At 55.1% G+C, this 16,662-nt stretch overlaps 1 protein-coding gene across 1 annotated transcript; it reads right to left on the minus strand.

The window, feature by feature from the left end:
- Positions 1-10,741: 10,741 nt before the first annotated feature.
- GJC2 (gap junction protein gamma 2) lies at positions 10,742-13,130 on the minus strand. Its single transcript, XM_037823266.1, has one exon. It carries the CDS (start codon positions 13,126-13,128, stop codon positions 11,800-11,802), a length of 1,329 nt encoding a protein of 442 aa, XP_037679194.1. The 5' UTR covers positions 13,129-13,130; the 3' UTR covers positions 10,742-11,799.
- Positions 13,131-16,662: the final 3,532 nt, after the last annotated feature.

Raw genomic sequence — 16,662 nt, forward strand, 5'->3', positions numbered from 1 at the left:
GCCTTGGAGCCAGACCACAGCGGCCCCTAGCGGCGACCTCCGAGTGGGGCGGGGCCTTAGCTCGTCAATCAATCCGCCCGCGGGGCGGGGCCGTCAGCTCCTTACCCAATGTCAGGTCTCGGGTCGGTCAGAACCGTCGCTTCTTGACCCCCCGTCGTTGAAGCTTTCCGGTCAGCATGCAAACCTGCAGTTATGAGCTCCATCTTAGGCCATCTTCTTTGCACCCTGACTCCCATCAGCTGCTGCCCCTAATTTTTGGCTCCCCTTTTCCGCTGAACACTTCCAGAGAGCATCTGTGCTGCCTGGTTCTAATTCCTGTCTTCCCATCCTTTTGCTTCTGGACCAGGGCGGTGGATTCTTTTGCCTCGATGTGCTCAAATGACCAATTCCTGAGACCAGGGGTTTCAAAGAGAGGAAGAGTTTACTGCTAGGCATGAAGCAGGAGAGCAGATGGCCTATCAGTCCGAAATCTGTCTCCCCGAACTGCAGTAATTCAGATAGTTTCATAGTTTTAAAAGATGGACAGATTTTAAGATAATGAGTACAGTGACCCCAGATGATGTACTCAGAGGTGATCTAATTGTTGAGCATGTGCAGATTGATTACATGCTCAGTCACAGAATGTATGTAAGAAAATGGCCTTAATATGACATTGAGCATGATTTTTAGTATTATAATGAAGTGTAGGTGACTTGTAGGTTAAAGTCTAAGCTACTGTGCATGTCAGGCAGGCCCATTTTGGTTAGATCCAGCTTCTGTTATCAAGATAAGTTTGGACTTGGGGTGAATTAGTTCTGGGCTGACCCAAGGCCTTTCATTAATAAACATTAGGGGTTGTCTTTAGTGATCATAAGACTTTAAAGTCGAAAAACTGGGTAAATGGGTATAAGTGAAGGTTACTCACAAGGTTTTTACAATCACAAGGGCACAAGATAAAGACTATAAAATCATTATCAGAGATCAAGACATCTGGATTACAGTTCAGGTTTCAGATATTTCCCTCTGTCTACTCTAATATACCAAGAAGTAAAAAAGGAATATCTATATGATGATTCAGTAGTCATAATCAGTCCTTAAATCCTAACGTCTCAGTTACACATTCTAAAAAAAAAAAAAACCTTCATTGTAGTAAATATATAACTCAAAATATTCATGTTAACCACTTACAAGTGTACATTTCAGTGGTGTTAATTACTTTTACAATGTTGTGCTACCATCACCACCATCCATTGCCCAAACTTTTTCATCACCCCAAACAGAAACTCTGTAGCTGTGTTCCAATTTGCTAAAGCTGCCGGAACGCAAAGTACCAGAAATGGGTTGGCTTTTACAATGGGGGTTTATTAGTTCACATATGTACAGATCTAAGGCCATGAAAATATCCCAGTTAAGGCATCAACAGGATGATACCTTCTATGAAAAAAAGGCTAATGGCATCTGGGGTTCCTCTGTCACATGGGAGTCTGCTGGTCCTCTCCTGGGATTAGCTTCTGGTTTCTGTGGCTTTCTCCAAAATGTCTCTGGGCTTCTGTCTTAGCTTCTCTCTCTCAGCTCCTGTGCATCCTTGCTTGTTCTCCCAGAACATTTTCCTCTAGGTGTCTGGGTGTCCTCTTTTAGCTTCTCCAGGGCAAACTCTGGATTTCATCTCTTAGCTTCTCTCCTGGTTCTGGTTTCAAAGGCTGTCTCCAAAATGTCTCTGGGTGTTTTCTCTCTAAGTGTCTCTGCGCTCTCCTTAAAATGTCTCTGCCTTTTATCTTCTCATGAAGGACACCAGTAAACTATTTAAGACCCATCTTGAATGGGCAGGGTCACATCTCCATGGAAACAACCTGATCAAAAAGTCCCACCTACAATAGGTCTGCCCCCACGAGGTTGGATTAAAAGAACATGGCTTTCCTGGGGTACGTAACAGATCCAAACCAGCCAACCTGTCAAGCAGTAATTCTGCATTGCTTTCAAACACTCACCCCCACTAGTACCCTGTAATCTACTTTCTGCCTCTATGAATTTGCTTAATCTAGTTAGTACATATAATTGAAATCATACCATATTTGTCCTTCTGTGTCTAGCTTATTTCACTCAACATGATGTCTTCAAGGTTCATCCATGTCGTCACATGGATCAGGACTTCATTCCTTTTTAGGGCTGAATAGTATTCCATTGTGCATTTACATCACATTTTGTTTATCCATGCATCTGTTTCTTGTCATCTCCTAAACTGACATTCACTCCACTACAGAAACTCTTGTCTGAGGGTCAGGTGGTAGATTAAAAATGACCTCAAATTCTTTGCAACTCCTCCTATAAAGGCAATGTCTATTTTCTTTCTATTTTCTCCCTCCTGAACCCGGGTTCATATTGCTCTTGAGGGCTGGGCTCCAAGACACTCAAGGTCTCCTCTGTCCTACTCTACTGGTCAAAGCCCTCTTGGAATGGTACCACATGGGAAAAAGCTGAATCCAGCTTGGAGACACACAGTCCTACTGATAGCAGGGGTATCTTGAATTCTTTGTTGGCTCCATGGAGTCCCAGTCTGGCAGCCAGATAACTGCAGCTACCAGAGTGATCTCAACCCAAACCCAGCAAAGAACCACCCAGCTGAGCCCAGCCCAAACTTCTGACCCTCCTGAGGAAACAAAATGGTAGTTGTGTTAGGCCACTAAATTTGGGGGTGATATCTCACACAAAGACCTAAAACCGTCACCAAAGACCTCCATATTGCTAAAATTCTCTGTCCTTTCTTAATTGTGACTTTCTTTGCTTGCTTCTAGGACACCACCCTGGTTTTCCTCCTAGCTTACTGGTTCCTCCTTTATGGTCTCCTGGGCAGCTCCCCACCTTCCCAAACCCGACCACCGTGGGGGTGGCCAGGTATGTCCTCTATCTTCCCTCATGCCCTTGGGGATCTCATCCAGCCACTCAACTTTACATACTGTCCATACACCAATGACTTCAAATTGGTATCTCTCATCCAGACCTCACTCCTGAATTCCAGACACACATTCCCTAATTGCACTGCCACTTGCATGTCTGATAACTCAAACTTGGCATGTACAAGAGTGAATGCCACAACTCCCCCGAAACCTGCTCTGCCTGTGCCAGTTTGGATAAATTATGTCTCCAAGAAAGCCATGTTCTTTAATGCAGTCTTTGTGGGGGCAGACTGATTAGTCTGTTGATTATGGTGGAAGGGTTTGATTAAATTATTTCCATGGAGATGTGGCCCCACCCATTCAGGGTGGGTCTTAATTAAATCACTGGAGTCCTATAAGAGAGTTCATAGACAGAAGGAACTCAGAGCATCTGAGAAGGACATTTTGGAGAGAAGCTAAGAGCTGACACTGATGCTGAAACTTGGAGATGCTTGGAGATGTTTGGAGATGCTAAGCTAAGAGAGACAAGCCCAGAGACATTTTGGAGAAAGCCATTTTGAAACCCAACTTGGGAGCAAGTGAGGAAGATGCCAGCCATGTGCCTTCCCAGCTGACAGAGGTGTTCCAGATGCCATCGACCTTTCTTCAGTGAAGGTATCCTCTTGATGATGCCTTAGCTTGGACACTTTTATGGCCTTGGAACTGTAAATTTGTAACCTAATAAGTCCCCCTTATGAAAGCCAATCCATTTCTGGTAGTTTGCATAATGGCAGCACTGGTGCGGGTGACTGAGCTTGTACCTCGGCTTGCCAGGCCTGGGCCAGGGGACCTGATCACCCCCTGGGGAGGGTAGTAGGTACGGGCGTGAGTGCCCTCTGCAGCCCCCCCGAGCCTGGGGAGCGAGGTCAAGGCAGCTCCCTTTTCCTCACCCAAAATGCCACTGGCAGGGGAGGCTTGCCGGAGGAAACCGCCTTTCTCCCAACTGCCCTTTCCCCACTTCCTTATCTTACCCACTCACTCCCTGGTGCCAAGGCCACTCCTGCCACCACCAGCGCGCATGCACCGTGGCCAGAACAACCCCCGCCCGCTGCAACGGCTCCTGCGTCCTCTCAGAACCAATCCTAGCCCCTCTCCCTTCAATATTGCCATTTAAGGCTACTTCACCTCTTTTCCAGCCCTACCCTTCTTACCAGCCTATATAACCTGTGATCACCCCTGAATAAAGCCTCTTTGGCGCATACTCCTACTGGATGAAGAGTGTCTTGTCCTTATCGCCGCCCTCCACACCTTGCACGCCTCTCGCCGAGGACCCGGCCAAGTCCTCCGCCTCTCCCTCGCCTCCGGGAAAGAGCCCCCGCCGCCGGTACCCTTTAAGCAGCCCCGAGAGCTGAGGGCTCAGCTACCGGCCGCCCCTCCCCCCAGAAGCAGTAACCCCGACCGCACACTGGCAAACCCGAACACTGCCGAAAGCCTTCCATTCTTGGCACGTGGGCCTCAACCATTCCTGAGCCCAGCACAAAGCCTCGTGTTATGGGGACTCTGTATTTTTCAACATGATTTTTCTGTAAACGTACAACTTCTCTAATTAAAAGGGAAAAAAAGCCTTGTGTTGTCCCCTTTCCTTCCTTCATGCCCACGTCTACGATATCAGAACCTGGCCTCTCCTTGCCACTGGGGCTGTCCATTCACCATCTCTTACATGGACCTTCCCCAGCTCTCCCTGCTGCCCATCCCCTGCCTAATTCAGAGCCTGACACTCCTCTGCTCAGAGCCCACCATTGGCTCCCACCCCACTCAGCAACATCTCTGACCCCACACCAGGTCTCCATCCCCACTGAGAGAGCCAGTCTCCTCACTCCTCCATGTCCTCCAAGATTAGGCCCAGTTCTACCTTCTCAAACAAAACGGGCTCTTACTGTCTCTTTATTGATTTTTCCAACTTTTTATTCCAACATTTTCTAAACTCCAGAAAACATGAAAGAATAAAACAGTGAATGACTGTCTCACCGACAGATTCACCAAGTGTTAACATTTGCCATGGCTGCTCTATGTGTCTGTCAAATCTTTTTGCTGAACCATTTGAAAGCCAGTGGCAAATACGATGCCACTCCACCCCTAAATCCTGCAGGACAAGTCTCCTAAAAAAAGATATGCTCTTTCCCATCCCCACAGCAGGGTCACCTCCAGTCAATGTAGCCTATCCAGCCATATTTAAATTTCTCCAACTTTTCCAATTATGTCCTTTGTAACTGTCACTTTTGTCAGTCTAGGGTCCTAGCTAGGATCTAGGGTCCTGAATCTCCATCATCTAGGATGGTAAACCCACTCCCCATGCCCACCTTTGTTTCTTTTTTCCATCTTTTACGAGACTGACGTTTATAAGGAGCTGAGGCCATGTCCTACCAGATGTCCTTCTCTGGGTTTATGGGATGGTTTCTTGAGAGTGAATTCAAGAAAAGCACTCTTGCAGGAAGGCTACATCAGCTGTGCTGTGTGTGTGTCCCCTGCCCTTGCTCAAGGGTGGCCGTCCGTGTGTCCTCCATGGATGGCTTAGTTGCTGTGGGGGTCTTCTCCGCCACTTAAAGGGGTCTGTCCCTCTGCAGCAGGGGGACACCTGTTCTCCTAGTTCCCACCAGCCTCCAGCCTACTTAGAATCACCCCCCATCTGCCCCCACCTGGCCGTCCTCCCCATTCCCCACTCACCCTCTCAACTTTGTTCTTTTCTCCATAGCCCACCATCTCCTTCTAGCTGAATACTTTGCTTATTATGCCTTTTGCTTATAGTCTGTGAGCTCCAGGCAGAGGGTATGCAAAGCTCACTGCCAAGTCTCTAGAGCCCAGCACAGCCCCTAGCACATATCAGGGACTCAGTTAATATTTGACGAATGAACAAATGACTGTCCCAGGCAGATGTTTACAGTGCTCCCCTGCTGTGATCACACCCAAGCCCCAGGTCTTGGCTTTCGAGGCCCTTCCCACCAGCCCCCCACCTGCCACCACCTGTGCCCACATTCCAGGCAAACCTGTGGACGAGCAGCTCTCTCTAGCTACAGCATCTTCACCCCTCTCTGCTTGCCAAGCTCTCTCTTGCCCTCCCAAAGCCTCCACCTCCTGCCCAAGAGCCTGCGAGGTCCCGGATCCTTCCCAGCCTGGTGTACAAACGGTGGCCCCACTTTGGGTTGGTGGGCACACCCCTCACCCTCCTCTTTACCCTGAGTCCCCAGTGCCCACCCCCCCCGCCGACTTCCTGGTGGAGACCAGCCAGTGGCCTCGGGCTGCCGGCTGCCACCCCTTCACGGAGGAGGTCTTCGTCGGCCTTGCCTGGAGTTCCTGCAGGTGACCCGGCCCCTCCCTGCCAGCTGAGTGCAGAGAGGAAGCAGGGGGAGAGCAGTCCGGGGCAGGATGGGGGGGTCACATTCCTCCCAGCAGCATGTCAGCCCACCCTCAGCCAGCAGAGCAGTCAACTTCCCACCCCACGGCCCACAGGAAAGAGGGTGCGGCCCAACCTGGGACCCGTGCCCGGCTGAGGGCATCACAGCCCCTCTTGGCATCTATCTGTGCTGCCAGGACGGCCGGTAGCCACGAGCCGCCAGGCTAGTCGAGTGAAGGACATGCCAATGAAATGTGAAACATTCGGTTCCTCGGCAGCACAGAGAGCACAGTCCACCTTTGCAGAGTTCTGCTGGGCGATCCTGCTGCAGGGTGCCTCCTCCTCCAGGAAGTCTGCCTGGACCTCCCATCAGCCCTGCACATGGGCCGGGGCCCGGGATGCAGTCTGCCTTCTCGGCGCCCCCTCCTCACACCCTGCAACTTTTTGGGGAGGGAGCCATGGGTCTGGCCCTCATAGAGACTCCCAGCAGCCTTGGCCTGCCCTCATTCATTGATTCAGCTCTGGCCAGGGGCCCAGCGGCAGCTGGAGCCAACATACCATTGACTCATTCTGAGGCCACGGGCCCTGGAAGCCATTACTTGGGGGGGGGCTGGAAAATTGGCAGGGCCCAGGGGTCCCAGACCCTGCTACCCAGTTGCTGCAGGGTGGGGAGCAGCCGCGGGGGTGGGTTGGTTTCCTGTTATTCTCCCCTCACAGCTTCCTCCCTTCCCAAAGGAAGGAGAAGAATGCTGGCCCCCATTCTGGGGGTGTCTCTGAGCACCCCCACAGACAACCCCCCGTGAACTGCTTCCCTGCTGAGCAGCCGGCACGTTGGCCATGGCCGTGGAAACGGATGAGGATACAACGAGAAGGTCTCAGGTCTCGTTCCCACCCAGGTCTGCTCCAGCCACTGCTCCATCCGGCCCCATCCCTGCCCCGGTGCACACTGGGGCTGGTCTCACACGCACACCCTCCTGCACGCCAGCTTGGGGCGCATGGCAAGGCACTGGATGGAGGCAGGGAGCTGGGAGGCGTGGAGCCGGGGCCGGGCAGCTTGCTCAAGAGCTCTGACCCATGGAGGACAGAGGATGGAGGGCAGGGAGCCTCGGCAGCTCAGGGCAGGGTTTGACAGGGCAGGCCAGGGGCTCCCCAGATCATCTGCTGTCCTCAGAGCAATCCCACGAGGTCCAGATCAGGTTTGTCCTTGGGTTATGGATGGGGAGACTAAGGCACGTGAGCAGGATGATTGTTGACTACTAAGTTGAGTCGTTGGGTTGGGTTTCGCCATTGGGAGTTCATGGAGGCAGGTATCTGAGATATTCTATTGAGGGTGGGATGGCAGTCGCAGTGAGTGGCTCAGGCTCAGGCATCAGAGCACACGGTTATAGGAAGGAGGAAGTCTTCAAGGCAAGATGGGAGGGACAGCACCAAGGCCAGACTCACCCAACACTGGACTTCCCAGTGGGTCATCCAAGGCTCATGAATCTTTAAAACGGAAGAGACCTCAGTGGTCCACTCAGACCCTCCACCCCAAGTCTCGGAGAAGGGATGCTGTCCTTTAGCATCCCTCCTCCCCTTCCTGCCAGGCCAAGAGGACTGTTAGCTGGGCATGTATATCCCAGAGACTCAATTTGCCAGCTCCCTTTGCAGCTGGGGATGCCCTCTGATTAGTTCTGCCAAGTGTAATGAGTGAACGTTGATTGGGGTAGCCTCCTTCATAGCTTCAGTTTGCCCATTCCACTCTCTGGAATGCAGACGTGTTGGCTGGAGCACTGGCTGCCATTTTGGAACATGAAGATGATGCCATGGACTGGGAAAGTTGGGCTGGTGGCCTGGAAGCAGACTTCCAGCCCATTGCAAGCTTTTATGTTGAATCCCCTCTAATTTGGGGTCTTCCGAGACTCATGGCTAGATCCAATCTCGACATGGAGCAAACCAGGGGCAAAGCCAGGGACTGCCCCATCTTACCCTGTGGCCTGCCTGGGGGTCCCTCTTATAATTGTACAAAAGGACCCCCTGGTTTCTGAAGGAGGCATCCTGTCCCTTGCAGTTGTGGTAAAATCTCAATGCCATGGTGTCAGTGACTTGGTAACTGAGCACTCACCTGGAAGGTCACAAAAGGTGCTCAGAAGCTTCTGTGCCAATTGTAACCATTTCAGCAGCAGGACCCAGAGCCTCAGCTCTAGGGGCTTAAACATAAGGGAAATTCATCTTGCATGACAAGTCCGAAAACAAGCAGTTCCAGCTCGCCATCGAGAGCCAGGTGTGGTCTCTCTTTCCTCCCTGTCATGCTCAGTAAGTTGGCTTGGACCCAGGAGCCCCTCAGGGTTGCAAGCTTGCTGCCATGTTCCAGGAGGAGGCTAAGCCTGCTGCAACAAAGAGACATCAAAACAGAGGGGTTTAAGAGCTCCCTCAGGTCCAGATCAGTGAGCAACTCTGCTCCACACAGCAACTTGGGGGACACAGGCTCCTTTCATCTTGTTGCTTGGTCAATCCCCTCCACCAAGAAAAACGCCAAACTCAAGTCCTAAATTCTGTGCCCTTATTTGGAAATAGGGTCTTTGAAGATGTGATTAGCTAAGATGAGGCCAAACGGGATGAGGGTGGGCCCAACTCCAATAGGACTGATGGCCTTATAAGAAGAGGACATTTGGACACAGAGAGAGAAGGCGGCTGTGTGAAGACAGAGACAAGAAAGAAGATCATCTGAATATGGAGGCAGAGATTGCAGTGATGTGTCCTCAAGCCAAGGAAAGCCAAGGATTGCTGGCAAACCACCAGGAGCTGGAAGAGGCAAGGAAGGATTGTCCCTCATGGGTTGCAGAGGGGGCATGGCTGCTGACGCTTAAATGTCAGATTTCTGGCTTCTGTTGTTTTAAGCCATTGGGTTTGTGGCACTTTGTTACAGCAGCCGCAGGAAACTAAGTCACTGTAGTGGTTTGAAGCTGTAGGTACCCCAGAAAAACATGTCCTTAAACCTAATCCATTCCATTGAGTGTGAACCCATTGCAAGTAGGGCTTTTGATGATGCTACTTCAGCTAAGGCATGGCCCACCTCAATCAGGATGGGTCTTAAACCTATTTCTGGAGGCCTTTATAAGAGAATGAAATTCAGACACAGAGAACATCAACACAACCTGGAAGAGAAGGTAGAGACTAGGAGAGGCCGCCACATGCATTGCCATGTGAGAAGCTAAGGACCAAAGATGATCAGCAGCCAGCCCCAGAAAGACACCATCTTTGGGAAGAAAGCATCTCCTACATGATGCCTCAATTTGGACTTTTTCCTTACCTCAAAACCATAAGCAAATAAATTCCCATTGTTTAAGCTGCCCCATTGCACGGTATTTGCTTGAGCAGCCAAAGGAAACTGAAATAGACACCTTCCATTCATCTCCCACCAGTGACAACTTGACCCTGTTACTGCTTCCAGCTGGAAGAGAAGCTGGAAAATTTAGTCTTCACTGGGAAGTCACAGGCCAGCAACCCTTCTCCCACAAATGAAGGCAAAAACAGACATTGGGTGATAAATTGCTGTCTGTGCCCCACATCCAGCAGAAGAGGCAGGACTGGGTCTTTCCATGCAAGAGGAGTTTTCCCCTCAGCAGAGTCCTTCCTCTCATTGACCCAAATTGCCTTAAATTGCAACTAACCCAGCTCATAGCAAGGGGTTGAGATGATAGAAATTGGACAGCCTGGGAGTGGGGCTCAATAGGGAGTCAGGGCCCAACTGTGGGCAGGACTCAAGTCTGGATTTAGAGCTCACCGAGGGGTGCAGCCCCCTTGGGGATGGGGCTCAGCCTGGGGTCAGAATTGCCTGGGGTCAGGGCTCAACCAGGGGCAGGGGTTCAGCCTGCTTTGGGGTTCACCTGGCCTTGGAGCATGCCTGGGGCTGGGGTTCAGCCAGTCGGGGCCCAGAAGGGAGTCTGACTCAGCCTGCAGCTGGAGTCAGACCACAGCCAGACTTGGGGTAGGGGCTTGGGGCTTGGCTGAGGGGACATCCAAGAGAGAGGGGTACACAGGCCAGGAGAGGCTGTCAGGGAGTGATGCTGGGAGACAGCTGGGGTCACTCTGGAGTTGGGATCAAGTTGTCTTCTGCTCTGCCCCTCACCAAAGCCACCCCTGCCAGGGAGCCAGATGACGGGAATGCCCCTCACTCCCTCTGAGCAGCAGACAAGCCTTCAGGCTCTGTGAGCACCCCAGCTGGGCAGTGTTCTTTATTTCTTGCCCTCTGTGTGACTGCTGTGCCCCCCTCACCACCCTCCAGCACACTGCCTGGCACCATGCGGCACCCACGTGCTCCTGAAGAACTGCGAGACCTCTGCCTGCAGCTTGATCCTCACCCTGCTGGTTCCCAGGGTGGGGAGGCTCCCCACTCGGCAAGTCTGGAGGTGAGGGATGTCCCCTCTGGCACAAGGGAGCAGTTTACACCATCTGGGGACCAGAGGTGGCTCACACACACACGCACACACACGGTTGTAAACAAAAGTTAGTTTTATTTGACTCCCTTTGTTCTGGAGGCTGTGTCTGAATTAGGGAGAGGGCTGGGTGGGGGGCTGAAGAGCACAGAACGGCCTGGGGAGCACCCTTTCCTGAGCATCGCCAAAGCCCCAGCCCCTGAGCCTCATCTTAGCGATCCAAGCTGCAAGGTGGGGGCGTGGCATCTCTGCAGAATTTCAAGTACGTCCCAGGAGAGGGGATAGTTCAAGGGCGTCAGCAGGGGACTCAGAGAGGGGCCCAGACCCAGCACTCACTGCAGCAGGAGGAAGTGAGCTCCCATCTGAAGCCCGGCTGGGGTCCAAAGGTCCCTGCCCTTCCCGAGCCTCAGTTTCCCCATGTGTACAAGGAAGGTGGAGGAGGATGGTTTGGGATTGCTTCCAGCTCTGTGGGGGAGGGGGAATGCTGGGGAAGGAGCCCCCATTTGCTGCTGCAGTGGGGACAAACACAGAACCCCTTCCCAATGCCAGTTCCAGACACCCCTGGGTGCCACACGTGGCCTGCTGCAGGGGAACAGGGGGGCAGGAGGTGGGGGGCTGCTAGAGCCACCACTAGCCAGAACCCTGGTCCTGTGGCAACAGTCCCAGGTCCTAGAGAGGCTGGGGTGGGCTGAGGATGTGGGGAGGCAGCAGCAGGGGCCCCGTCCCAGGCTCAGGGTGGTTCAGGTGGGCCGTGCAAGCTCTGGGTGCTCCAGCCACAGCCTTGCCCACTCCTCAGGGTTTACAGTCCAGAGCTAGAGACTCTCTCCTCAACCCCATCCTTGTACAGACAGGAGACAGAGGTCCGGGTTCAGCTGCACATGCACATAAAGGGGTGCAGTCATCTCCACAGGGCTGTGCCCAGGCTAGGGTGCTGTGGCATCATCCTGTGGCCCCTTTCCAAGCCTCAGTCCCTTCTGAGGATCCCAAAACCCAGGGCCAACACCCAGGCCACCGGGCTGAGCAGGAGCAGGTGCTCACCAGTTCTGCACTCCCAGCACTTCCAGCCCTCAGTGGACCCCCACCACTCCCAACCCAGTGCAACCCCAGTGTGGAAGGGAGGTGGGGGACACGGCCCCTCTCAGATCCACACCGTTGTCTTCCCGTCCTTGCTGCTCCCGCTGCCCCTCTCCGAGCCCACCTTAGGCTTGGTGCCCCCCTGCCGCTCGTGGACACCGCCCGGGTGGCCCTGCTCCCCGACGGTGCCCCCCGAGGTAGCGCTGCCCGTCCTGGAGGCAGCAGCGCCGGTGGCGGCGGGGGTCCCGTGAGGGGCAGTCTTCGGGGGCCCCCGAGAGGCCGTGGGGAGGCCCGGGGAGGGCGGGCTGTCGCCGTCCCCGACGCCGTCCCGCAGGGCCTGCAGCGTGAAGTTGGCCAGGTTCTGCTCCTGCGCGCGCGCCGCGCGCTCAGCCGCGCGCACCACCAGGCTGTACTCGGGTGGGCAGGCCAGGCCGGGGCCCGCGCACGGGAAGGCGCAGGGCGGCGGCGGCGGGCGGGCCGCCAGGGCCAGGGCGGCGGCGGCTGGGCTGCGACGGGCGCGCACGGCGTCCTGCGCGCTGCCCAGGCCCAGGTGCGCCATCTCGCAGAGGTTCAGCAGCAGGCAGAGGAAGCTGACGACGTACATGACCAGCAGGAAGACCGTCTTCTCGGTGGGCCGCGACACGAAGCAGTCGACGGTGTGCGGGCAGGGCTGCCGGCTGCAGCGGAAGAAGGGCCGCACCTCGAAGCCGTACAGCAGGTACTGGCCCACCAGGAAGGCCACCTCGAAGGCGGCGCGCGCCAGCAGCTGCGCCACATACACGCGCATCAGGCCCTCCCGCTGGATGCGCCGCCGCCCGTCGTGTTTGGGCGCGGGGCCCGGGGTCTCCGCGCCCTTGCCGTTCTTGGCGGCCACCTCCTCCGCCTCCAGCTCCTCCTCGCCTTCGCCCAGACCCGCGGCCGCCTCCTCCTCCTCCTCCTCCCCCGCCAGGCCCAACATGGGCTCCTCCTCGCCCAGGTCTGAGGGCTCGGGCCAAGCCGGGGGCGCCCCTCCGGGGCGGCGGGGAGCCGGGCCGCGGCCGTGGCGGCGGCGCAGAGTGCGGCGGCGCTCCTCCTCGGAGGCGCGGGCGAGCCGGTGGATGGCGTAGCCCAGGTACATGACGGAGGGCGTGGAGATGACCACGATCTGGAAGACCCAGAAGCGCACGTGCGAGAGCGGCGCGAAGGCGTCGTAGCAGACGTTGTCGCAGCCCGGCTGCCGCGTGTTGCACGTGAACTTGCTCTGCTCGTCCGAGTAGATGGACTCGCCGCCCACGGCTGTGAGCACGATGCGGAAGACGATGAGCACCGTCAGCCACACCTTGCCCACGAAGGTGGAGTGGTTGTGGATCTCCTCCAGCAGCCGCGTCAGGAAGCTCCAGCTCATGTTGGTCATAGGGGCGGGTGGGCGGGACCTGCGGGGAGCGGCCCGGGGAGGGGATCAGCCCGACCCCTGGGCAGCCCAGAGCCCAGGAGCCAGGGCCCACTGGTCTCCGTCTCGCCAGTCTGTCCCAGGCACGGTCCCCAGATTGTCCCCCTACCCCCACAGGGCCCACCCACCTTGGCTTACAAGGCCCTGGTGACGGGGAGCTCACCACCTTCCATGCAAGGAGGCTACCCCTTCCAGGATGGGGCCCCCAGGGGCATACGTCCAAGTTCCCAGCACTGCCTGCGGGCTAGAGATAAAGGCACCCATCTCCCGGGCTTCCACAGGCAGAGGGCACACCTCACAGACTTGCACACCCTGCCCCAGGTCCCACCCTAAAGCGTGACCCCCATCCCAGGCCCAGAGTAGTAAGCGCCTCCTTACCCTCCCTCAGCTTCCTTCACGAAAGCCCACCCTTGTAAGCAGCAACCCTCCCCCAGCTCGGAGCATCCCACCCCAGGACCCAGAGCCTGGAAGCCAAGGGTGAGCCATGCAGCCACCTTCATGGGGCTGATGGGGAAACTGAGACCAGCCCCCCAAATGGGGTGTCTGTGCCACAGCTGTACCATGGCCCATCTGCTTACCTACCTCCAGGTCTTCCTGCCCCCCAGTCCTCTGTCTCCTGCAGCCCCAGAGACACCCCCAGTCCCCAATTCCCCAGCAGTCCCAAGTGCCCTAGAACCCCAGCCCCTCTAACCTCCCCAGCCAGCAAGCACCCCCAGTCCCCTAACCCTGTGCTGTCTTCCTCCACATGCTGCATAGGGGTTCTGGTCTCCCCATCTTCCCATGGAGCCCCATCTTCCTTTGTACCCCTCTCCCTGATGGCCCAGCTGCACCAGGGACTGCCCAGTCTCCCCTCCCGGGTTTCCAGGAATCTGGGACTCATTTGCCCAAGGACCCAATGCACCTCCCTTTGCAGTCTTCAGCCAGGGCCTGCCCCATGGGTGCCTGCCCAGAGCAGGACTGCACATACACAATGATGCACAATCACCCTTGGACACACTTGGTTCCATGCAACCACATGCAGTGCAAGGCATATACAGTGTGATGGCACCCTGTGGCACTTGGAGGCAGCCACCGGGCTACAGCCACGAAGCATGGGCACCTCACTGTGTCCCCTGGTGAGGGCTTGCCCAGGAGAGCAGGCTCTGTGGGCAGTGCCATGGTGCCTCCTTCCCCTGGCTCCTGCAGGGTCTGCTCTAGGACTGGGGATGGGAAAGGGGGGCCTGGCCCCGTGGCCTGCAGTCTCCCGGCTGCCCAGCATCCTCTCCCACCCCCCTGTCCCAGGAAGCCAGCCAGCCCCAGGGCCAGTACCTGCTCCTGGGTAGGTACAGGGGCAAGAGACCCCTGAAAGACTGGCTCTTCTGCCTCCCTCCTAGAGCAGGGCCCGGAGGCCACCGGGCGGGCAGCAGGCAGGTGTGCAACGGACAGTGCAGGAGAAGCAGGCAGGGCCCAGCTCCTGGCCCCTTTATGCAGCTGGAGCCCTCTCCCCTCCCTGGGCAGGAAGAGGGGGCAGCCAGAGTTCCTGGGGAAGTGGCCCCACTTCCTCACATCTGGGCGCAGCCCCCCCACACCCTCACAGACACACATGCACTCATGCACAGGCAAACACCCACCCAGTCAGCACGCAGGCACATGCACATGCACCCTCATACACACTCATAGATACAAATGCATGCTTACAGACACAGTCACCATAGGCGCACATGCACACACAATCACCACTCAGAGACACATGCACACTAGAACACTCATAGATATACATGCACACTCATAGGCACACAGTTACCACTCACAAGCACACTCAAATACATCCATGCACACACTCATAGGTGCACATGCACGTAGATGCACATCCACCCATTCACCACACACAGACACATGCACACTCGCAAACTCACAGTCATAGATATGCACACTCAGACATACACAATCACCACTCACATAATCACACTCAAATCCATACATGTACACACTCAGGTGCATATGCACACTCAGATGCACACTCACAAGTCACCTCTCAGACACATGGTCATTCACACACAAACTCATAGGTGCACACAATCACCACAGATACATGCACACTTGCACACTCACACCCACTCAGATACAATGCATACTCACACAGTCACCACTCACATATGCACACACCCAAACACATTCATGCACAAAAACACAATCATGTACACACTTATACATGCAGACTCGTAGACACAGTCACCACTCACAGACATGTACACACTAAGTGGAGATGCACACTCACAGATACATACTCCCAGGCACATGCACATTCACACATACACACGCTCATGGATATATACATGCACACTCAGATGCACACTCAGTCACTTCACAAACACATGCTCATTTGCACATACACTCATATGCACACATTGATGCACACTCAAGACACATGCTCACACTCATAGATGCATATGCAGACTCAGACACATACACATTCACAGTCACCACTAAGTACACAAATGAACACACACTTGTATCCATGTGCACACACTCAGACACACACTCAGAGATATATATGCACACACAAACGGCACACACAGTCACCTCTCACACATGTGCATTCACACTCAGGTGAACACATAATCACCACTCATGCATGATTGCACACTCAGACACATTCACACACAGTTCACTAAGGTACACACAAATGCACACACTTGCACATGTGTGCACACACTCGTACACACTCTCATAGATACATGTATACACACACACAATCACCATTCAGAAACAAAAAGGCACACACACACACAAAGATGGACACAGACTGGATACTCTTGGTCCTCCAGGGCCCCAAGCCATCCAGGGGCCATCTTGGCCATCCCTCTGCCTCAGACAAGGTCGCGCAGGCTCTCCGCAGTCCCATCTCAGGCAGCTGAGGCCATGGGTGGGACCCACTCTTCCCGGCCCCAGCAGGCACCCAGAAGACGGACGGAGCAGCCTCTTCCCCCAGGCCTCCCAGAGTATCGGGCTCAACAAGCTCCCAGTTGTCACTGTGGGGAGAATGGAGAAAGGAGACCCTGGGGGCTCAGAGGGGGTCACAGACCTGCACTGAGGGGAGGGGGGAGGGGTGCCAAGACAGAACTGACCAGCAGTGGGCTCGTAAAACTTGAGCAACCAGCTCTCTAGTGGGGGAAAGACCTGGTTGGTAATGTTGGCCAATTTCCGTGGTGTAAATACTCCCCCATGGCCTAAGTTACCAAATGAGGTTCCTGAACATGGCGTTAGGAAGACATGTGCATGGTCAGCTCTTGAGACCAGATGAGCACACGGCATTGGACTGGCCTGACCCTGGTGACCAAGGGAAAGTGCCAGCCCTGGGAGACCCCTGCTTGGGTGCAGTCAGAGCCCTGAGAGAAACTTTAGGGAGGAAGAGGGAGCTGGTCAGAGGGGGTCTTCTGGAGGTGAGCTCTCAGTGGGGGGGCATTCCTGAACAGCAGAGGAGTGAGAGAGCCCCTGTCCCGGGCTCTCCAGCAGAGG

Source organism: Choloepus didactylus (genome assembly GCF_015220235.1).
Source record: "Choloepus didactylus isolate mChoDid1 chromosome 11 unlocalized genomic scaffold, mChoDid1.pri SUPER_11_unloc2, whole genome shotgun sequence".
Taxonomy (NCBI): Eukaryota; Metazoa; Chordata; class Mammalia; order Pilosa; family Megalonychidae; genus Choloepus; species Choloepus didactylus.